The sequence below is a fragment of the Polistes dominula genome, unplaced genomic scaffold (genome assembly GCF_049000335.1).
Source record: "Polistes dominula isolate Pdom_NZ unplaced genomic scaffold, Pdom_raw_medaka contig_77, whole genome shotgun sequence".
Taxonomy (NCBI): domain Eukaryota; kingdom Metazoa; phylum Arthropoda; class Insecta; order Hymenoptera; family Vespidae; genus Polistes; species Polistes dominula.
Window position 1 is genome coordinate 8,156,990 of NW_028301152.1, and position 24,686 is coordinate 8,181,675.

Genomic DNA, 24,686 nt, shown 5'->3' on the forward strand with positions numbered 1-24,686 from the left:
AACTTTTAAAATTGAATATATATATCTCAACTATATACAACTTATTTTTTCAAATATATATAAAAGTAGTATATAGTAAAATAAATTTTTATATAACATAAGTGCCAATTAATATATAAATACATATAATATTAATTGACATAACGATGAGACAATCTAAGATCTAATTAAAAAGAAAAAATTTTAATTTATCAATTATATTCGTTTGTTATTGCATTTCGATAATAAAAATAAAATGAACAAAAATAAAATTGAATACAAATTCATTATTCAAATTTTGAGGGAGAAAGAAACTTTGAAAAATTATTATATATAACTCTTCTAATGTAAGTATACTTTTATTTTATATATATATTTATATATTATCATAAAATATAGTCGTTAAAAATATATGCAACAAAAAGGAAGAAACACAAAGCAAGGAAACGAAAAATTAGAAAAAATTATAAACTCTTTTTAATTATAATCTATATTGAATCCTATGAAGAAGAACCAATCGTTTGTACAGGAAATATAAAATCTAAGAAATTCATGTTATTATAAACAAAAAGATTATTAATACCAATATAGCGCTCAACACTGCAATGGCCAGCCATTGTCTCCGATCTAAAACAAACGAAAGTAACATCACATGCGTCACTTATATAAATACATCTAAATATGATTTTTGTTTTTATTTTATTTTATTTTTTTTTTAAATAGCAAGTGGCAATAAAAATCTGGAATACGAGTAGTAGTAAAAGCAAAATTTCATTTTATATTTGGCCCTTCTTCAAATACATTGTGTACATAAACATTTTCACATGCATCAAAACCATTTTTAAAAAGATATTAGTTTCAGTAATATTAATTTTGAGATAAATGTAAAGAAAGATAATCAAGAAAAATATTTTATTGAAAGATTTCATTTTAATAAATATTTGAAATATTTAATATTAAGAATAATAGGTGTCATTATTTAAAAAAACAAAAATATATTAATACTTCGAATCAATGAAATCTTTCAATTAGAAAAATTGAATTGAATACAAGTTCAATATTAATATTTGAACGTGCATATATTATATTCGTGGATAAGGAAAATATTGATGATATTTTTTTAACATCAATGTATATATTAAATAATATATATTTTAGTATATATTTCTAAATTTAATTTTTTTTCTTTTGTTATTTTTTTTCCTTTCATAATCTATTATTTTTTACTAATTTTACATATTGAAATATCATTTTATTTTGATATGAAGTCTCATAAGATTATAATATTTTTATTATTCTTTTTTTCATTCTTCTTTCTAAAATGGTCTATACACATATCTTTAATTTTGTCCTAAATAGACACTTCTATTTTTTTTTTTGTAATTTCTAAAATATCCGACACTCGTTAACAATTTATTGTATTTTAAAGAAACAATCAATCTCAATCATCATACATACAAATATTTCATCTTAAATGTTAATAATTTCATTGAGCAGATTAGAAATGTATGTATGTACATATTTCATTTAATTTTTATACTAAGATAGAGAGAGAGAGTGAGACAAACACATTCAATATTTAAATACCCACCGAAATCTTTCTTTTAAATAGACGAACTTTAAATCACTTATATCACATTGTGTAGATTGGAAGTACAAGTGTCTGAGGTATTTCCAATATCGAAATATTATAGAAAATTTATCTAATTGCTATGCATGTCATTGTTTCTTGTATTAAATCTTGTTATATCAGGTACGTAAGCATTTCCGCTTACCCCCGTTTCTATTTGAAACTTCTGCTCGACAAATATGCTTTTACATTTTTGGCATTGGTATATTGTTTATTCATCTTTAATTCAACAAAATATTAACTATATCCTTTTAAATTTACCTACATATATTATTCTTCTTATTAAATATTACGTCAACGGTATTTTAGATTTATTGTTACTGCTTATAGTTTTTTTTTTTTTAACACACATCGTGTAATGCTTATTGCACTTTAATATATATATATGTATATATAACTATTACTTTAGTACTCTCATATGTATAATTATGTATATTTCTTTTTAATCTATATCTACAGAAAAAGTATCATTTCTAAGTACATATTATAAGTGGTCCTTTTTTTTCAATTTAAAACTATAAATTTGGCCAAGTATTATACAAAACGGTTAAATAATAATAAACCTTCTCTAAAAAACCTGTTTGTATTTTCACCTGAACAATTAAGCAAATTACACGCTAATTTAGTATACCTTCTCTTTATCTTGTTTTCTTACATTATCATTAACTTCAAATACTTGATGACTGTATTTAATAGTCATTTGGTACATTTACTTTTGCAAAAATAAATTGTTGCAATTATAGGACTTCATAAATACATATCATTTTGTTTTCATCTTCATTTTTTTTAACATTATTATCTGTCATTTTTAAATATATGAAGATAACTTCAGAAATTATTTCAGTATACTAAAATAATAAGAAAAAATTTATATAATTAAGTAGATTGATTATATAAACTTTTATTTTTATTTTAGTGTACTGAAACTATCCCTAAAATTATACCTGAATATTTTGAAACACTTTATATATATATAGTAGGAACTTAATAAATTGAAAGAAAACAAAAAAATAGGATACTCTTCCCTAATACGAATATCTAACTTCTAAGTTTCATATTTTCTAACAACTATAATAATAATATAAATGAAAATTCATTATATCCGACAAATTGCAATATAAATTAATCGACTCATGTAATTTTTTTCTACATTATTGACTCATTTTTTGAAAAATCATACTAACATGAGTATTATATCCTGTATCTTGCATGTATAATATAACAATCACGATATAGTTTACTATTAACACCAAACAGAGGATATTGAGCATACAATAATATACATTGAAAATAATATGAAATTAAAAAAGAAGAATAATGTTAAAATGAGAATAAAAGCTTGCTTGGCTTACTAATGCAAATATTAAACCAGATAAATCTTAAAAAGAGAGTGCAAAAATAGATAAATATTTGACTTTGTTTAAAATAATATCAAAATGGTGTTTTCTTATTTTAAAATCAATAATAATAATAATAATAATAATAATAATAATATGCAGTAGAGATATCAGAATGTTGTAAAAAAATAATATCATTGGTCAATTGTATTAGATAAGAAAAATTCCATAATTTTTCAGCAATTACTTTTGTATACTTTCAACTACTATGATTTCTGATTGAAATAATTGTTATTCATGGAAAAGAAATCTTTCCATTTTTCTACTGAATAATTATGGTATTATAATAATAATCATAATAATAATAATAATGATAAACACATCTAATCTCCAGCACATAAGAAGCAGTTGGTTATTGTAGTTGATAAAGAAGATAAAGAAGAAGGTTTAGAGGTAAGATCGGATACAGTAGATGTAGCTGTGGTAGGGGCAGGTATGTAATTATTATAATTACCGTTAGTCATGTGGAGAACTTTAGCCATTTTCTTCATTGTCGCATCTAACTTAAAGCCTGTTGTTTCTAATTCATTACCAAATTCATCCAGCATACTGTAATTCATATATAAACCATTTTTATTAACATTAATAATAGAAATTTATATATATTAAAACTAAATAATTGTATAACAATTATATATAAATTTATATTGTAAGCTTACATCGCTTGTTCATCTAATTCCGAATTGATTTGTTTGGACACTGTTTTCAGTGTACCAATACTTTCACCAATTATTTCTAATTGTTCATCTTGTTGTCTCATTGTGTCATTCTGTTGTTGTAACGTATCCCCAAGAAATTGTCTGTTTGGACTATCAGTCTCATTTTCAAGCTTACTATATTTAGTCGAAGCATGATTAACGGGAACTCGAGCGGGACTGTTATCCAAAAGAGGCTGAAAGATTAATTAAAATAATATTGTTTTTGTATATTTATCATTTTAACATCAGAAACAAATAATATACACTTTTATACAAATATGAAATATCACATTTACCGTATAAACCATTTTTTCGTTATCGTAACTCATAATACATATACTTAAAATTATATGCAAATTAATCAAGTTTTATAACAATATACACTTTTTTAATTATTAGAAAAATATGTAAATGAATTTAATTCTTTTGTTTTTTATTATCAATTATTCATTATTTATTAAACACATGAACTAGTCATATTTCCTAACGATTACTTCTTAATCTTCATATAAAAATAAATTAATAAAATTGACACATGTCATCGTTTCTTGCGCAATTATTTGTATTGATCACAGCTGATTCAGACAATAGTGAAATAGTAACATATAGGAACATTGTGGAACCAATCACAACAATTATTATCTAACTATATTTCATAGGAAGTTCGAACAAAATACGCGGTATGATCTTAATCACTGATTGGTGCATTTCAAATAATCGTATTTATTCAAAATAAAAAATAAAAATATTAGTATTTTTTACTGAAAATTTTTTAGTATGTTTTTGTTATTTTTATAATAAAATATAAATAATATTTAAAAATATTTAAACAAAGAATGGAAAAATAATTTTCATCAATATTTAGTCGCGATTTATAAAAATTGCATTTTCCAATAAAGATAAGCTGATAATCTTTTCATTCTTGATAGGATATCTAATCAAAAGAGCTATATTTATGAAACTAATGAAAATATGATACTCAATTATGTTTTATCGAAAGAAAAAAAAGAAAATAACTGTGATTTTAAAATCAAATAGATTGTACAATTATTATACGTACCTGCCTGGCCGTGCTATCACGGTCTCTACCCCTACTTAAATTCATCTTATCTTTCATAATCTATAACAAAAAGAAAAGGTAATTGTGTTTCATCTTTCATCATCATTCTTGTGTAGAGATTTTTATGAGAGAGAATACTTTATTTTGTTATGTTTTAATTTTACCTTTACTTCTTCACGTGTTTGTTCGATAAAACTTCGTTGAACGCTTAATTCCTTATTATCGATCTTAAATTTCGTTGGATTTTTCTCTACTATACGTATAAATTTGCATATGTTAAAGATCATAATAATTTTTTATTGTAAAATACTGTAATTAAAAAACTTATAACCTAGTCTTGCCGATAAAGAAAATTTAAATATAATCTTCGAATACGCGAGTCAAATGAGAGAAACATAAATTTTAATATTCAAAATATATATCTTTTCATATAAATAAATGATTTTTCTTTTAAAAATCTTTAAAAATCTTACTAAAAAAGTAAATACTACTATTGTATTGTACTTTTAAACGAAATAAAGAAAAATAATATGAATAATATCGATTATGTTTGTTTGTTTTAGTAATTAAAGGATATAAATAGTGTCTTCTAGATCATCGAGATCCCACTCAATTGAGCGTAGAGCTTTTCGCAACTCTGTCGTCGTCCAATCCAATTCTTCGCGCGAAATCGGGATTCCCCCTCCAGCGTTTATTGTAGGACTGGTAACGACATTTTGTAATTCCGTCCAGCGGCCGTATAAACCTCGATTCTTATTTAGAGCCTTGCAAACCTCGCTGAAATAAATTAAACCGTGGATTCTTTCTCTTTTATATATATATATATAAAAATTATATTTAAATTAATTAATCTTTCGTAATGTAAAACTAAAATATTTCATCCTTCATTACTTTATCGAATTTGATTAACAACGATAATTCGATTCTCTTAAGAATCGATTTAAATTTACTATTCGAGAAATATGATCATTGTTTTACGAATTATCTCGTTTCTTATTCGTAAATAATTTTCTTTTTCTTTGTTAAGTATAAATCAAACAGAAACACTTGTATGTAATGTCATTGATTGTTGACATCGTATTGAAAGTAACGTTTGCAAATAACACAATTGTACATAATCATTAAGCGTGTGGTCACGGTCCGTGAAACATCGTAGCTATTTACCGAGAAATAATATTCACATTTTTCTTGCAAACATTAATAAGAATATCTAACATTTGTACGCTATATATTAAACTGTATATTAATACATATATATATATACCGATAAAATAATTAATTTTAATGGAGATAAAAAATTAATCTCTTGACAAATGAGAATATTCTAATAATCCGATTGATTCTTTTTAAAACAAAAGAACGTGGTATATTCTATATTTGCATGTAGCTGTCAAATCTGAGCGCTATACTTTGCTAATGTTTTCTTATTTTTCTTTTTAATTGCAGATTTCGAACAACGACGTTTAATTAGAAATGAAACTTACTCTTTGACGACAAAGAAAGGATTCTCCAGCGTCATTCCTTCTTTAAATTTGTAAGGGCGGCTTTGTTCGCCGCCACACGGCTCCTTCAGAAATCCCCGTCCGTGATTTGACGATCATCGGTGGAAATTCTAAAACTTCCGAGCCAACTTTACACGTAAAACTGGAACGACGTTTACGATAAGGGGTGGAATTAAAAGGAGGGAGAAGAACAAAAAAAAATTTATGACAACGACGACGACGACGACAATCGTCGGACACTTTCTGATATTATATACTTGTCTGTTATCACCGTCTGCAGACGTCCACTTCGGCTGCTACTGCAGACGACTATTTATTCGATTTTTAATGTTCGTGCGCAACTCACACGTTTCTCTCTCTCTAGAATTCGGTTTAATATTGATTTCGTATTGCAACATATATACACGCACAGTTCACATTTATGTACACGATCGACCATGCGACACTACGCGACGAAACACTAAACTAATATGATCTATACTCCAAGATTTTAAATGCAATACTATTGTTATAATATAGAATTACTGGTAGTTATGACAGTAACATGAGTAAAAATATTAATGAACATTTATCTTATATATAATATAAGTAATCGGTATTAAAAGTAGATCATAAAATCAATTTTTTCTAATTTTTCACTGAGGCCATTGTAAATATTAATTCTTAAAACTAAAGTAATTTTTATGTTACACTATAACGTTTTAAATTATTTTCTTTTTCATCGAGTTACAAAATCCTACTATATAAATTCTAATTCTTCTTACTAGTTCTGTTAGAACCTTTGATGATCTAAAACCTTAAATTGCATAGATGCATAGCATCTAGGTTTAATCGTCTTCATTTAACTCAAACTTGCCAACCATTTGTCTATTACAAAAATATATTTTAAATAATTTTCCATAACGTTTATAATTGTAGGTAAATAGAATGAACAACATTGTTCAAGTAGAAAACTTTTTATGTATTTTTTTCATTAACTTTTCATAATATATACACTAGTAAAATAGAAGTTTCAATATCCTATCAAGCTAGCGTAGCATCGGATTTCACAGTTAATATGATGTAAACAAGACGGCAAATATTTCCAACGATACATTAACTAAATCTAAAAATTTGTGCGATTTTTTTAATACAAATTTTATATTATTATTTAATAAATATTAGCGGTTTATATTTTATTTAGAGATTTCAGTGTTTTGTTGAAAATCTCGCATTCTGTTTTATATTAAAATCAAATGATGAAGCACTATGAACTTCTATGTTAATAATATTAATGCATTGACTATATCAGTCACCGGTGCTCTGTATTTATTTTGTTAATGAGCCTACAAAGATCATCTATGACTGGTGTTACAATATTGTTTATATCTTATCTTAGAATTGTGATGTCTATGGCAAAACGTAGACTTGTATGGCAGTCAATGCATTAACAGTATATCGCATAGAAGTACATACTTGAAAAACAATGATCTGCTAAAGCATACTATTGAAGATAATAAATTTGTTTTAAATAAATATTAAATTGATTCTCTTAGATATCCGATGTTACATCATACATTCTAACAAACTATTTTTTTTTTCATTTTTTACCCTTTTATTTGGAAAATAACTTCTATCTTATAATATACACCATTGTTTTTCTTTTCTCTTCTCATTTCAATTTTCGAACGTTTAATCGATTCATTAAAATTAAGCGAGATTAAATCTATGTTTTCTAGTTTCACAAAATATTATATATTAAAATGAAATGGTTTTGAACAAATCATCAATATCTAATTTTGCACAAAGGATTAGATAGATCTATGAAAACCGAACATTGAACCGAACAAGTGTTTAACAATTGAACAATACAAGCATATACTATCAATGATTTAAGATACTACTGCATTTCTTTTTACATAATATCATTTAACATCCGATAAGTATGCAGTTGATATTAACTGATACTTCAAAAAAAGTATTTTGCTTGTTTCCTTAAATTATTTAAATATGTGAAAGAGCTTTGTTGTTATTGTTTTTCTTTTTTTTGTTTTTTTTTTCTTTTTTCTCAGGTAGCACTCAGATATTTAAGTAAGTCGGAACGACAATTGAATTATCTTTCTTATTAGTAGATAAAAATATGTTTACATCACTTCCATGCTATTTTGTGGATTTTCTGTAAAACCCAATGTAGATGTTGGGGCATCTTGGGAGGTTTCTTCCAGATTTGGTGCTTCCATACCTTCTGGTACACTATTTTCTGTAGAACTAGCACCATCATCCCAATTAATTTTAAATCTTGTAACACGTGGCTTATCACCCAAGATATTTCTTTGCACTTTGTCAAACTGTGGTTGTGGAGGAGGATTTTCTCTTAGTTCAGGATCCATATACTCGTTGTTAATAAAATAACCAACACGCACAAATTCATGGCCTCTGTAAGAGCACGTTAAGAGTACTACTGTAACACCTAATGCATCATTCACAGGAATTCTACTGACATCAGGAGGATCAGCCTGAAGAAAGAATAAATTAATAATTAGTAGAATAAAAATAGAAATAAAATACAACACCGACATAAGATATTTACTTGGAAGACAAACATATGCCGTCCTTCTGGAATTGGTCCAACGTATATGGTATCCAAAACTTGATCAAACTCCTCTGACTCTGCACTGCCAACGTAGATCATTTTCCATTCCAAATCTACAATGATATTATGCATATCAAATTTACTTTCACGTCTTAAATATTAAATTAAAATGTATAGATTGCAGAAATAAAAATATTAAGCGATAAGACATTGATAAAATAATCAAATGAAACATTGTATGTACATAGGATGTTAAATATAAAATTGAATATTATTATTAAGAAAAATATTATCAAAATGAAAAAGCTAACCTATCGTTCACAAAGATGCATAGATTTAAGACGTATTTACGTAAATTAAACGGTTATCATAGATAATATAGAAGATGTAAATATATACATGAAATGTTATATAAATAATACCTTCTTTCAAATCTTCGATACATTCAAAGGTTACTTCAAATTGAAAAGGATTTAAAAACGGCGAAGGATTGTCGAGAACCGCAACATTTGCAAGTTGTACCTTTGCCATCGTAGAATTTTCGTAAAAATATTAACACAGCAAAGTTTATCTTATCGATTATGTTCGTTTAAACAACAATTAATAATATCGTTGAATCCTTCTCAACAACGCAATTAATTTCACCTTAGTTTCTAACGAAATAGTAAAACCGCACATGAAACTATAAACAACATTCACACACAGCCTTCGGTGGACTTTGGCGGGAAATAAAATGAAGAAAACTTCCGGTAATTGAATAACAATTTAAATTAATGATACAATTATTTTTTCACATTGCAATAATAAAAAGAAAAATAGAAATAAATGAGAAACAATTATTTTTCAAAGTTTATTGACCGATTATTGAATTATTTTTAAATTATTTTTGATTCGTCAATATGATCCCCCTCGTGAATAATTGTTCTTATCTTTCCTGTATCTTTATCTTGCAAGCACAAGATAAATGCAATGCATACAAAATGTGATTATTAAAAATAAAAAAGAAATAATATATCTTAGTAAAAATATATTTATTCCATAAATTATATGTAAAATTTAGATTTTTTTTTATGTATTACAAAATGTCATCGTTGTTTTGATTTTCTTGAAAAATGTTTTTTAGTGAAATAATATGTCTTATATTGGATATTATAGAATATGGTAGATGCGACCAATCCTGGATCAATTTTGTCTTACGTAGTAGAGCGTTGAGGATTTACATTGGCTGTTCAAATAACAATTGAAAGAACGTTACTAAATTTCCCCTAACATTTTTATTACAAACATCTTTCTTTTGCGATCATTTCAATTATTGAACAATATTAATGGAAGTATTCATTTTAAAAATGAAATAATATCAAAAGAAAAATCGTAAGTGATTTTTATACTTTATTTACAAAATTCGTAATACGTACATTTATAAAATAATAATAATAATAATAATAATAATAATAATAATAATAATAATAATAATAATAATAATAATAATAATAATAATAATACACGACAGATAAAATATATTTAAAATAACTTATTTACACAAATTTCTTTCTGTATCAACGGGATATACAAAATTATATACGCGTGTTTAATTGTATATAAGAATGTGTACAATTAAATTGTTAATTGTACACATATGATTTTTCTTAATACCTGATATCATAAGATGAAGAATATGTCCATTAAGTCATTTCTTCGTTTTTGTACTGATTTACAAGATATTTATCTATGATCTGGTTAATTTTTTCCTTAGGATCAACTCTCCCTCTTTTACTCTTTCTTCCAATTATGATTCAATTTTTCATCGAATAAAATAAATAAAAATATTCGATATGTCACAGTTATGTTTGGTGGATAATTAAATTGACGATATGAAAATGCATTGTTTTTCATTAAACAATTTGAGGGAACAATGAAACGATTTTTTTCATATTCAATATGAGATGTTGGATCTAGAGTAATTTTAACTCGTTTGTGACTTGTATAATTTTTTTAGGAAGCTGATATTTACTAGCACCTTTGTCTGAGGTAGTAGATGTATGCTGTTTAAAAAAAGGCATGTAGAGATGGATACTGTAAAAGTTTATTTTAGCATACATCTACTTAACCAAAGTGTAACTTCAGCTTCCTTTTAGCAATTCCATAGAACAAATCAAAAATTACTAACCCACATAAGGGAAAGGAGGATAGCCAACTGGTGGAGGATAATATCCAGGGAAAGCTGGAATAGTTGGCTGTAAGGGTATGGTACTCGTCACGTAGGTTGTAAGTTCTGTCGGTACTACTTTAGTAGAAAATAATGTTGTGTACGCAGTTTTTGCTCCGAACATTAGTTTGAGCACTCTTGAATCGGACACTGTCACTAAAGTTTGCGTGACGAGTGGTGCACTTGTCACTGTAAATTGGGGTTGTTGTTGCTGTGGGAAAAGTGGTACTTGGGGTATTGCAGGTGGAAGAACAGGTGGAATGGTAGATGTCGAGTATTCGTAGGATGTCCTTGGTACGGTAGCTACTGGTCTGGATAAAGTCGAGTAATGCGTATTGCCATTATTAATTATCGGTATTACGTGAGATTCGTAAACGGTTTCTAGCACTACGACGGGTCTCGAAGTCGTGATAACTTGTTGCTGTGGTTGACCGAAATATTTGAGCAAAGCAAGTTGCTGAGCTTGTTCAAAAGAAAGTTGTGGCTCAACGGAATTAGTACTATGTGCGTCGGATTTTACCTTTGTTGGCGTTGCCGATCTGAAGAGATCTAATTCGGAGTATATGTCACTGCTAGGTGCTACGATTCTTTTAGGAATATCTTCATCGTCTCTGTCTTCGTCACCGAAATCTAATTCCAAGTGAAGTTCGCTTCCAGCCTCCTCCAATTTCGAGTTAAATTCATTCAATGTCTTGCTAGGAATAAATTGATAAATTTCCATCGGTGGTAGAGTTTTGATAGCGGTAACCGATCGAGCTATGTTGTAGGTCTGAACTAGAGTCAATTTCGTGGTATTTCCATCGTGTATTACCGGTAACAAATGAGTTTTCAGAAGAGTTTGAGTCGTTGAAAATGTTTCCGTAAGCGTTTCTAAAGGTGGTGTTACTTGACCAGGATCTAAAGATATCGCTGGAAGAGTAGCTACGGAGGAATCAAGTGGTAAAGTAGTTTCGTAAGCAGCTCCTGTGTTTGCCAAGATGTTCTCAGTCAGAGGTTCCGTCATTGGTAAAGTACTCGTAGGTTCAGGAACTGCAAACGACTTCTTCATTGTAGACGTAACTGTTATGTAACGCGTGTTTCGTAAAGTTCCCACCTAGAATAAAAGAGGATGATTTAACGATAATTTTTGTATATTGTGTCATATAATTAAATTATCATTTACTTTTAATTAAATCGAGCTTACCTGGAACGAGTAAGGAGATTTAATCGTAGCTATTTCAAAATAAACGTCGTTGAGATTGGCTGCTGTTGAAATCTCAACGTTCAGAGTTTCTACAGGTAAAGTTTGATCCGCGTGTATTTGATCGTGCACGCTAACGTTAGGGACATCTTCCGATTCGCTTGGATCGAGTTCCTCGTTGGACAACGAAGTTTCTGAAATTTTTCGTTGACTATTAGGCGTTGTAGCTAAAGTTGATGTTGTTGTAACAACTCCAACGGAAGTAGTTGTTGTTTTATCATCGCCTGATGTTAATCCCTGTTCAGATATAACCGTTTCGGTTGATACACGTTGATCATCATCGTCTACTTGTTTGCGAATCGCGATTCTTGGCTTAGGAGTAGTCTTATACGACCATCGACCCTGAGTTCTTGGAAGTTTTAATTTAGGCAAGGAACTCGTTGGTGTAGTCTGTTGTTGCTGCTGCTGTTGTTGCTGTTGCTGCTGTGGTTGTTGATTCTTCTGTTTATTAGTTTGCCTCGAGGAAGAATTTGACTGATTACTTGGTCTGAAGCTGGTACGACGACGAGTCGTTTGTGGTTCTTGTGTCGTGGTTGATGACTTCCCTTCATTCTGGACACGATTTCTATAATATGAAATAAATGTGAACTGTTGAAGAGAAAGGTTCTTAATAGTTTCTCAATGATTGGAATAATCCTACGTAACGTGACATTTACAAAAGAAATTTAACTATTCTCTAACGATCAGTATAATCGTATAATTTATTTATATACTTGTAATTTGGCCGAGCGGTGGTAGGACGTTGTTTCGTTGATGTCCTAGCTTGGACCTCAGCATTGTCATAATCTTCCAAAGTTTTACTACGATATTTTGGACGGTTAGCATTAGCAGTCGAATGTCTTCGTGTTGTTCGTACGGAAGAACCTGATATGAGCAAACAAAAAATTGCATTTTATTATTTCTTTTCTTTTCCCAACTAGTCTCAGTCAAAAGCGAACACTTCCAACACTAATTTATATGCTCGTAAAGGAGATAAACAACCTGCTGGTGCGCTGAATAGAATTTCCAATGGCAAGGACGATTCTTCTTGCTGACTCGTCGGTGTAGGCTCCAACTGTGGTTTTAACTTTCCGTGTTGCGGTCCGATCGTCTTTAATATTCTGAGAGTATTCGACGGTCGTATTTTGCCCTCCAAATTCGAGGATGTCCCGACGATAATGCGCGACGAACTTTGTAAAACTTGCGCGTATTTTCCATTTATATACGTGCCAATTACACTAGTTTCGTGAACCGTCGTCAATCCGTCTTTAACAATTGTACCACCTAATTTAGTTACCAAACCAGTTGGATTCTCTTTCTCCCTTCTTGTAGCTGGTCTTGGTTTGGAAGCAATTTTACTCGTAGGTTTTAAATTGATCAACTGAAATGCATAGTTATTACATATAAATGTGTGTGTGTGTATAATAACAGGTCGTAGGATTAATTGTCAAGGATTAGCAAATGATTGAAATATGTTAATGAGAAGATAAGTTATATATACCTTGTACGTTTCATCGATGACTTCAGTTGGCTGTTTCGATAAGTAATCGTATTCAGGTTCAGCAAGATTATTTTTTACTCCTGGAAATTCTTCTTTTGATTTAACTTGAACGATGGAAGATGTTACGGGATTCACCGTAGTGGCTTTCACAGAAGAATGCGAGGTCTAAAATGTAATATTATATTTTTATATTTTTTTTGGGGATGGGTTCTTTTGTGAATTGAAGTTTTGTTAAAATTGTTACCACTTCGCTTTTAATAATTTGTTTCTGTTTATCTTCGGTTGGATTGATAACGTTTTGCTCTACCACTGAATTTACTACGACTTTCGAATTTTTCTGTCCCTGCTTTTTCGTTTCTCCTCCTTGATTACTTGGTTTATGGGTTTTACTCGGTTGAATATCTGGAATGGGCTTTTTCTCGATAGGTTTCGTTTGTATCGGAGGCCCACTACTTTTTGGTTTTTCTCCTTCTAAAATATATAAATTCAAAATTGTATTATGATAATAACGTGAATATATTTATCGTAGTATTATTAACCTGGTGGTGAACTTTGTGGACTGAACACCATAACTGTGTTTCCAATCGTTGTAGTAAAATCCAAGAATCCGTAAACAGTCTGTGTCGTAAAATCAACCTTTCCAACCGCAGGATCCACCGAATTAACGCCATAAATTTGTCCCGAATAGACAACAACTGGAAACGAATGGATAAAGAAAACTTGTAGAAATAATTTTACATAATTTAGATATATAATATGTTAATACAAATAATTTGGAATGTTATTTGATATAAATTAATCTCACAAAATAAAAGAAAAACAAGAAACAAATCTGATCGTAATAGAAAATATCTTAAAATGATAAACTTTCATTCGTTGAAGTTTTTCTTTGATTTCTTTTGATGATAATTTATGTTAATTTAAACAATAACATCCCACAAACGTTCACATTCCTTTCAGGAAATAAAATTTTTCTTTTCAATTAGAAATATTACATCTCGGTCAGGGTTAAACAAATCAACAGATTAAAATGATCAATTAACAGATGTTTTTATATAAGAATAAGAATAAAAAAAGAAAATAATTAATTATACTTACCGTAAGTGAAAATTATGGATATTAGGTGTCTCAGCTTCATTGTTTTGGTTTACGTCATCCGTCTAAATATGTTAATCGGCAAATCTGAAACACGAAGATTTATTTATGATCGTTTAAATCATCACAGGAGTCATTTAAACTTGTTCCATTCTAAATTTATCATTGATAACCAATATGAAAAGGACTTCTTTTAGTTTCATTAACTTTTTTGCAACCATGAAAGTAGACGAAAATGATCATATAACGGTGACTATGAAATTTCATCATTTCTTATTGTTATTTAAATTTATATTCATTTTCTAACAAAAGCCTTTAATTTAATATTCAAACGCGATATGAATTATGACTATTATTAAATCTATGGGGAAAAAAATAAAATTCTATGAGTTTTAATAATTCGATCTACAATAAATTTAATTTAATTGATTCGTTGATTTGAAAAAAAAATATAAATTATTTTCGATCGAAGTAATTAAAAAATACACAAAGTTGAGATTCTTTCGAATTTTTTTAGATTTTATTATATAAAAAGTTGAAAAAAAAAATCACAAATTTTGTTATCGAAAAAAATAGTTATATCGTCGTAAATTTAAAATTCTCAAAAATTTCGTGAATCTTCCCACGTGTGTATACTAAAAATACAATCTTAACGAGTTTAAGTTCATTGACATCGAAGAATAAATAAATTTCGAAGATTTTGATGATAAAACATCGAAAAATCCTCCTAGAGAAACCCTGAACTTAAAATACCATAATCCATAATTATACAGAAGTATTGCTTCATTCATTCCGGCTGTTCGAGCTTTGCCGAAGTCACGTGCAGATAAGATTTGTCGCGTGCACGAGGAAACCGCAAGGTAAAGTGAAAAGTAACGATATACATATATTAAGATTTTTATGTTGGGAAAGAAAAGTGGACTGTTGAGTAAATTTACGTTCGATACCAGTTTCTTTCTAGGTTAAATAATAATAACAATAATTATAATAATAATTATTATTTATATAACTATTTTAAATTGTATAATAAGAAATATTTTCAATATTGTCTAATTACAATTATTATATTATATATATATATAAATCTCTGAAGATATTCAGAGACAGAAATCAGTACACATGAAAGTTTGATGATGAATATCTTTTGAACGCTTAATTTAATCGCCAAAACATAAGACACCATTTTTATAGAGCAGTTAATTTCCTACAAAAATTTGTATTACGCATTTTATAATAGTCATTTATTGTCGAGTTATAAAATTCATAAACAAAAATGAAATTTGTCTTAAAATAATCAAATTTAAATCTTCAATATCATTCAAATGGTAAGGTTTACGGAAAAAATATAAGATACCTTTTTTGTAGAGCATTAAATTTCCTACAAAATTCTTTCAGAACATTTTTCTGTACAATCAATTAATGATGAGGTTATGAATTTTATTCTATTGGACTGAGAAAAAAATAAAAAACTGCGATGCGGAGGATCTTCCTATTAAAATTAAGAGCTCATATTTGGTGAGAATTTTTTTAAGGTGCTTAGCAACCCATTTTTCCGTGGCATTTGTAAAAAAAAAATAATTGATTTTTTTGACCCACCCTAATATATATATTATTTATATATTATTATTATATATAATATAATTATTAATAATATTTTTATAAATTAATGTTATTATATATTATTATTTTATTTACTATTATATATTATTATATATATAATTATTATATATAATATTATTATTAATAATATTTTTATAATTAATATTATTATTTTATATTTTTATATTTAATAATATTTCATAATATTTAATTTCATTTTCCAAATATAATTTACAAAAAACAAAAATAATAATAAAAAACATATAAAAAATTAAATATCAAAAAATAAATTTAACTATAAAATAAATTGTATAATAATAACAATAATGCAACTAATTTATCTAAGTATAATAATATATATTAACGTAATCGCGTAAAGTTACCGAACCATAACATAACAATGGTAATACTAATGCAAGTAATATAAGATCAAATCGTTTATCGAGTCAGGAATATAAGAAAGATCGTGTGGATAAGATTCAAAGAAAAAAAATAAATAGGGAATATCAAAAGTTTTCATCCACGCATTATTACCGGGTCGTGTGAATCCCATAACACAATTATCATCATCGTACAATTATCATCGCGCAAATACCATCGCGCAAGCATCGTCGCGCAATACTGTAAAGTTGCATTAGTAAGTATATAAAATACAATATATATGTATATTTGTATATAACGTGTATCTCCCACGAAAGGTAAGACTAGTCACTCGTGAGAAAAATCACTATAATACTTACATATGTAAGTATTTACGAATGGAAGGAAGAAACGTCAGAAACACTAGAGTTAGAAGAATTTCTGCATATATATACATATGCATTTTCAATCCTTAAGTATACTAACAAGGATCATTCATTTATGTAAGATCCATCAATCAATCAATATTAATCAAGATCAATCAATTGAGGAAGACAAAAATCTAGTAATTTTAAATAAAATTGTTATTGAATCTTTTCCAAAAGTTTCCCTTACTTTTTTTTAATAATAAATAATTTTTACATGCACAATATATATATATATATATATATATATATATATATATATATATATATATTTTGTATTTTATATTAATTTATATAATTACTAATTTAATATAAAATATATAATTTATAATCTCTATAATATATTAATAATTAAACTTAATTATAAATTAATAAAATAATACAATATAAAAAATAATATTAATAATTATATATATATCGCAAGATTATTATTAAATTTGATCTAATTTAATTTGTCATCAAGTTCAAAAAGAATAAATTAAAAGAAAAATTGTTCTTTTTTTATACTCGTTGTTAAAAAATGTTAGAATATTTTAATTTGATCAAACATTCGTCTTAACGCGTTACAATTTGATTTCCTGTAAAAGTAAAGGAAGGAATAGAAGAAAATATATAAAATAAAAAAAAAAGCTTAATCATATTCGTTTCTTTCTGCACCAACGAGTTTTCCATTACCGTTTCTAGCTTCCAATACTTACACATTAGACCATAAGTCCATTTGGTGGTCTATAACTATCGCTATTGCTAAATCAACATTCCTCAAGACATGAACGGTTCGTTCGTTCGTTCGTTCTCTTCTAGGACTGTTAAAAGAGTTCGTCACGTGCGCGCATTCGCATCCAACAACGAACGTTCTTAGCCGGTAAATACAGTAAGAAAAACCACCGGCAAACAAGATACCACCGATTCCATCATGGCAATCCCGTTTTACAGAGAGAGAGAGAGAGAGAGAGAGAAAGAGAGATATCGTGCGTTAGACCGTGCGAAGTTACGTTCACTATGAACACTATGTATACTACTGCAATACTTTTATATTATACCACCCATGATCGTATAAAAGTATTTAGTGCACTTTTGCCTGTATTGTGTGTGTATATCTTTCTTTTTCTCTTTCTTTTTTTTTTTATTTTTTTTTTTATAATACATTGAACGACTCTCAACCTCGCTTTCGAGGAATGTGATCCTAACTTGATAACACGTTAGTACCATTACCTTTTTAAGTTACGCTTCAATGAATTCAAAATCATTTTCAATGATAATATTTAAATGTATTTATACATATATGTGTATATATAATTATATGTATTGGTTAGTATGCAGATGGTTCATCCTGTTTAGCAGGTTTACCGAACAACATTTCTTCAAAGCTATACGAGTTATCCTGATATCAAGGACGTCTTTCGTACTTGATTATTTCATTTTATCTTGGAATATATAGATCATGATGAGATTGTTATATATCATTCTGATAAGGGATGATGACGATCATATGTGAATATGTTAGTTAATATCAAGTTAATTTGATGTTCAAATTAAAGTTATTTTTAAAGGATTAATTAACTTTATGAAAGTGAGCAGTAGATATCTAAAAAAAGAAATAATTTTTTGGTGGCAACCCCGTTAGTTAGTTTCGTAATACTGACTTCATTTACGTAGAAAAATGCTCGGTTTCTCCTAGTTGCGTAGTTTTTTTAACGGGCTCATCGAGTGTGTAATTTAAAATGGGTTAACAGAGTCGATGGTTTTTAATAGTAACGATGAACAATCTAGGATTATTGGATAAGTGGTAACGGGTGTGTATATTGTAAATCTCTCTCTCTCTCTCTCTCTCTCTACACATATATAAAAATATACTCATACACGCACACGCACACATGTATATATGAACACATAGGCGTCGATACAAGGAGATGCACTTTCCCTTGGATTTTATCGGCCGTTCTGCTACGCGGATGTGAGATCCTAATCTTTAGTAGACTTCAAATTCAACGATGATCGAAAAAGTACGTTTACTTCCTAGTTGAATTAAATTGTCGGAAGTGTATCAGTTGGGCTTTATTGTTTACAACTACAATATTTCAACATTAATGGAATAAATAGGTAAATTAGGTTTTAATAATGCAAATTAGTTAAATACCCCTAGTAGCACAAAATATTGAAAAATATTGAATACATGTGTATTTAATATTAAAAAGACATTATATTTCTTTTTAATATTAAATTAATAATTACAATAAAAATTAAATAATATTTTTAATATTAAATACATATGTATTCAATATTTTTCAATATTTTGTGCTACTAGGGACTTTTCTATCAAATTTCTTATTAAGTCTGATCTCAATATTAGATAATAAAGAGATCTTGAATCGTGACCATTTTGTAAAAAAGAAGAATTTAGTGGATACTAATGAGAAAATATCTTCTTATATAAGGATTAAACTGAATATTTCTACCGTGATATATTTTTAAGCATTAAGAAGAGACTATGAGAATAGAAAGCTGTGTGAATAAGAAGAGTACAATTGACAAGTAAGATGGGGTGATGGTGATTCCTTGTAACATGATAGAAGATACAACTAATTAACTATATTATGTATGCGTGTAAGTATATTTATGTGATATAATACCAATGAAAAAGGACCAGTAATCAGAATTAGTTATTCTAATGTTCATAATGTTCAAAATTAAAATGAGAGAGAGAGAGAGAGTATCATAGTTTATATAAATAAGAATATATTCATTTTTTGGTAAATTATATCTTAATAGTATAAAACATTCCTAGAAAAAATTTAGTATACATTTGCATAAATTATCAACACATTTATAAAATTGAAATATTTTAATAGGACTTCGAAAAAGCGGATTCACGGATATACATATTATATCCGCTTTCGGATGATACTTAATATAGAGAGTCAACAACTCTCGATACGGTAAATGCGGATGATTCACTTTCTCTGATACAGTTAGAGGAATGAAATTACACACTTTAAAACGACAAAAACAAAAACAAAATGAAGGGAATAACAAAAATCCGTAATTTTATTTACTTTCTATTTAAACAAAGATTCAAACATTTCAGTGGAGAATAAAAATAAATTGAAATGAAAATAAACACGTGAAACTATTTCAAAAAGACAAAGTAAAACGTTAAAGGATCCTTTCGAGTATTTAAGGATCACAAACCCTCATCGAGTATCCAAACTTGATATCCTCGAAGGTAACAAAAAAAGGAGTAAAATAAAAAAAGATGGGTCGATAATGAAACTAAGTAAGGTTTTATTATTTTTTATTTCTTTTTTGTTTTTTTTTATTATTCATCAAGAAACTAACACACACTTTTATTTCTCAGGGTCGACAAGTTTTCGAGTGTGAAAGTTAATGTGCATCGTTTGATTCTCCTTTATCGGAAAATTTCCGCATATTCCGAATACGTGACCGGTCCATGCCCAACGTGCTGATTTTATTTAAGTGTCCATTGAACCCGATAATATTGGATGAAACAACATTGTGCAAAATAATTGTGTTGGATACTATCTAGTCATTTTGATTTATCGTAATCTTTTTATCCTTGAAAATTTATCAGTGGTGACAAATCGATAACGAATAATACAATGATAGACATATTCTTCGATTAATATTCTAAATTTTTTTAACACTAGATATACCATCATTTTCAGTATACCTATTTCTACCACATTAGTCAAAATGACTTGTGTACAAAAAAAATGCTTTTTGAGACTTCCAGGTTTTATTTACTCTTAAAAAATAACAAAAAATGTTTAACAATAATAATTTTAATAAATAAATAGATTTATAGACATTTTTAGATAACAAACAGCAGCTGGTCTGGTATATCTAGTGTTAATACTATTTCTATATCATATCTATACTACTTTCATATCAATAAAAATGCTAATTCGTAGAACTAACTTTCCAACAACTACCAAAACCATTTCAATAGGATTAAAGATTCTTCTCTCTAAAAAGATTTATTCGTTACGTTTTCCAAAACGAAAATATTTGATTAAATCGAATGAGATAGAATATGATTGCAACAAAACGTCACTTTCATAAGATCCTTTCGTTCGCACGTTATTCTCAGTGGTCACGTGCGCATAACCGATTCACTATTTAAAAGACGTGAGTTAGGTGTGTCACTTGTTGTAAGGTACAACACAACATTACTACCACCAACCCCGTTTCTTTCAAAATAGCTGAGATAAAAAATGTATGTATATACGTCATTGAATATGAAATGTAATGAAAAGAAAGAGAGAGAGAGAGGTTTCTTTTTTCTACATTATCTACGTGCTTGAAATATTTCATGTCGTTTTATTTTACTATTGTTTTGTAACAAGCCATGAGTCGAAAGTTTGCAACAGATCATGGATCATCTTTGATGAACCATCCGTGTGTATGATAAATGTTTTTTTTTTTTTTATTAAAAGAGAAAGAAAAATAAGAAAAACGGGGTCAGTGGGACGAAAATAAGAGCCCTATAAGAAAAAAAAGTATGGGTATGGACCACTCGCGAAAAAGTTGCTTATTTTTGATAAAGTATTCATTATTTATTTGTTCATCGATGATTCTTAAGTAACACAATACTCGAAACAAAGTATAATCACGATTAAATATTCTAAACGTATGTCCAAAAGATTTTGGTCGAATACTAACGAGTTTAATTCTTTACCATTATAAAAGTCACATTGAGGTGGGTTTTTTTTTCTTTTTTTGTCAACGGAATTACTAATCAGAGGACACAAAGTAACATTCTTGCATGGACATCAATGTGTGGTGATATCTATAGATACATAACTCGTCATTGTTATTATAAACCCGTCAAAAATTTTGATACTTCGCATGAATTGCATATGTATATATGTAGATGTATCTGTGTGTATACGTATGTGTACATCATGCGTAAAAAAAAATTAGAAAAAAATAAGCAAATATTTGTGACGATGATTAAAAAAAAAAGAGAAAGGAAGAAAAATATAAAAAAAAAAATTGAATAATAATTAAAAACGTAAATTCTCGTTATTAAAATAAAATTATTTTTTTTTCAGATATTTCAATCATCGATCAAAAAAATTAAAGAAAAAACGACCACTGACTGTGATAACAAAAATAAGATTCAAACATTTTGGCGGTTTAACAAAAAATGTTAAATGAAAAATGACTTAGAATTAATTAATAATAAATAAAGATTAAATTAAATTTTATATGCAATTACATACCCAACGTTTGTTGGAGGTAAGATCTATCACTCTTAGGGTGGTGGTGGTGGTGGTGAATAGTATCAGTAGTAGTAGTAGTAGCAGCGTGAGACGAATTCGAGTCTCTGAGTAAAACTCACAACGATAATTCGATGTTGTCGCGATTCACAACACTCGACATTCTTTAGAGCTCGCCTTGGAGTGACTGGATGGTAAAGCGGTTTCCCTCTCTTCTCTAGGCCCGCCGGCTTCTTTACATTCTACTCCAGGCCCCGATCATGGGCTTTCACTTCATGCAGCCTAACAGAAACGGCGAACGGTGATCGTACGACGACAACAGTTTTACAGCGTCTCTCCCGTATTGGTCCAGTACTTCCAACAAGAAACGGATAAACATATATATACAGCTTGTTTCACCTATAAAATTATATTCTTATTCTATGTCGAAGAAAATAATCTATTTTATTCTTTGGTATTCGATTCAAATCGAAAATGTTTCTATAAACAAATGTTCATCCATTTACATATTCTCTTCTAAGGGGTTGCATTGTTCCCACAGTTTTGTACCCAAGTATTTATTAGAGAATCGTGCGTTATTTTCTTTTCTGTAATGCGAAACAAGGTGATCATTAAAAAGACGCAGGTAATTGTTTTTGCAAAAAATTGACCGATCTTATGTTAGCTTTGCCAATACCATAAGATGCGCATCATGGGATTGGCTAAATCGGCATATTTTTCTCCGGGGATGGATAATTATAACTCTTCCGTAGCATGACTTTCTCAACTCGTAACTCTGGAAAAATTGAACAGAGAGAAAGCACAACATCGTATAATCGTACAATTTGTATCCAATGGTTGACTCGTTTAATAACGAATTGTTATGAAATATTAAACGTCCTCATCTTTGTTCAAGGTTAAGTAATTATTCGGATGGAATTTCATCTATTTTTTTTAAACGTTATAATTAAAATCATTAAAAAAGTAAATTTCGTTGTTTTAACGACTAGAAGGTTAATTAAAAGTAATCTCGTTAAAATAAAATCGGAAGGGTACCACCATTGGTATCTTTATCACATATTTCGTAATTTAACTTTTACTAGTTCCCATTTAATCAATCTATTGCGCTGAATAAGGAGGTTCGAAGGAGCACTGGTAAAAGTGAAAATACAAGGAGCTACAAGAGTTAGCGGAAAGTGTGTGTGGAGAAAAGAAAACGAGAAAGAGAGAGTTAGATGAGGAGATCGGAAGAAATAAGGAAACCGAATTGAAATATAAGAATACGAAATCAAATATATCAATTAATATGAATGACAACATTCTTTAATTGGTCAAGGATTTCTCTTGAATTTACCGGTTTTTCTTATTATTTTCTTTTTATCTATTATCCATAATCATTAATTTATATGCATGTACGTGTATATATGTAGGTATATACTATACCATTCCATCCATGTTTATGTTCAAAGTATCATATTGCGACCATGACAGTAATTAGTTTCTCTTCGCTCATATCAATTGTTTCTCTTGCGCACAAATTGGTTTACCATATCTAGGCATGATTGTTAGTGGAAAAAAGATGAGATTTTATCTGGCACGATCTTCCTCTTCTTGCTCTTTGTTCCTGAAAAGTACTGTTATTTCGTAAATCCTAACTTGTATTCTCTTGAAACGTATAAATCCTTGAATACACAATTATATTGTACATGTACATCCATACTGACAATTCTTACCGCTAACTTTCATGTATATGATTTTTTTTGTTTATATAATATACTAGGTGTCCTATAATTGGTAGTACAAACAAGCAAGGGGGAACAATTCTACATGAAAAACTAACAATAAGTCTAAAAGGAATCAAATTTGTTCATATACAGAACACCATTTATTATGAACTCCTTATTTGAGCCTTGACAAAAAAATAATTTTATTTTTTTTAAATAAAAGTAAACTTAAGCGAAAGAAAATGGTTTTTCTTCCAAGCATCAAATTTTTCAATCCAGCTAAAAATTATTAAATGAAAAATCCATTAATATATGAACCATGAATTTTTTTACCAATAATTTTTCTTTACGATACTATTGTTTATTATTATCGATTTTATATGTCATTATTTCCAATAATGTTTCCATTGACTTTCATAAACTTTATTAGACCGACATTACTTTTTATTCTACAATGTATAAGAAATTGATAATATCTTTTAACAAATTAATATCTGTTT

The 24,686-nt window shown here is 28.3% G+C and overlaps 3 protein-coding genes and 1 long non-coding RNA gene across 7 annotated transcripts; 1 reads left to right on the forward strand and 3 right to left on the reverse strand.

Annotated features, from left to right (window-relative positions):
- Nucleotides 1-450: 450 nt before the first annotated feature.
- LOC107065908 (syntaxin-6) lies at nucleotides 451-6,614 on the reverse strand. 2 transcript variants are annotated; one of them, XM_015320011.2, is made up of 7 exons: nucleotides 6,249-6,609; nucleotides 5,342-5,541; nucleotides 4,929-5,023; nucleotides 4,765-4,824; nucleotides 3,666-3,898; nucleotides 3,461-3,555; nucleotides 451-606 (listed from the first exon to the last, which is right to left on the reverse strand). In XM_015320011.2, the coding sequence occupies exons 1-7, from the start codon at nucleotides 6,281-6,283 to the stop codon at nucleotides 530-532; spliced, it is 795 nt and encodes a 264-aa protein (XP_015175497.1). In that variant the 5' UTR covers nucleotides 6,284-6,609; the 3' UTR covers nucleotides 451-529. The 2 variants fall into 2 exon arrangements, with proteins under 2 accessions (XP_015175497.1, XP_015175496.1); XM_015320010.2 differs by lacking the exon at nucleotides 451-606 and having other exon boundaries at nucleotides 1,343-3,555; nucleotides 6,249-6,614.
- Nucleotides 5,558-6,467, forward strand: LOC149030735 (uncharacterized). The gene is made up of 2 exons (XR_016178451.1): nucleotides 5,558-6,128; nucleotides 6,211-6,467. It is a non-coding gene; the product is annotated as an uncharacterized LOC149030735 (long non-coding RNA).
- Nucleotides 6,615-7,203: 589 nt separating the features above from the next.
- Nucleotides 7,204-9,729, reverse strand: asf1 (histone chaperone asf1). Its single transcript, XM_015320013.2, has 3 exons — nucleotides 9,261-9,729; nucleotides 8,836-8,951; nucleotides 7,204-8,761 (listed from the first exon to the last, which is right to left on the reverse strand). Exons 1-3 carry the CDS (start codon nucleotides 9,367-9,369, stop codon nucleotides 8,390-8,392), a joined length of 597 nt encoding a protein of 198 aa, XP_015175499.1. The 5' UTR covers nucleotides 9,370-9,729; the 3' UTR covers nucleotides 7,204-8,389.
- A 609-nt stretch (nucleotides 9,730-10,338) lies between these two features.
- Nucleotides 10,339-24,504, reverse strand: LOC107065935 (uncharacterized). 3 transcript variants are annotated; one of them, XM_089178070.1, is made up of 11 exons: nucleotides 23,160-24,504; nucleotides 22,990-23,070; nucleotides 22,487-22,837; nucleotides 14,863-14,946; nucleotides 14,304-14,459; nucleotides 14,009-14,235; nucleotides 13,765-13,929; nucleotides 13,266-13,644; nucleotides 12,998-13,148; nucleotides 12,228-12,849; nucleotides 10,339-12,137 (listed from the first exon to the last, which is right to left on the reverse strand). In XM_089178070.1, the coding sequence occupies exons 4-11, from the start codon at nucleotides 14,900-14,902 to the stop codon at nucleotides 11,001-11,003; spliced, it is 2,877 nt and encodes a 958-aa protein (XP_089034196.1). In that variant the 5' UTR covers nucleotides 14,903-14,946; nucleotides 22,487-22,837; nucleotides 22,990-23,070; nucleotides 23,160-24,504; the 3' UTR covers nucleotides 10,339-11,000. The 3 variants fall into 3 exon arrangements, with proteins under 3 accessions (XP_089034196.1, XP_015175555.1, XP_089034197.1); XM_015320069.2 differs by lacking the exon at nucleotides 22,990-23,070 and having other exon boundaries at nucleotides 23,906-24,504; XM_089178071.1 differs by lacking the exons at nucleotides 22,487-22,837; nucleotides 22,990-23,070; nucleotides 23,160-24,504 and adding an exon at nucleotides 17,942-19,342.
- Nucleotides 24,505-24,686: the final 182 nt, after the last annotated feature.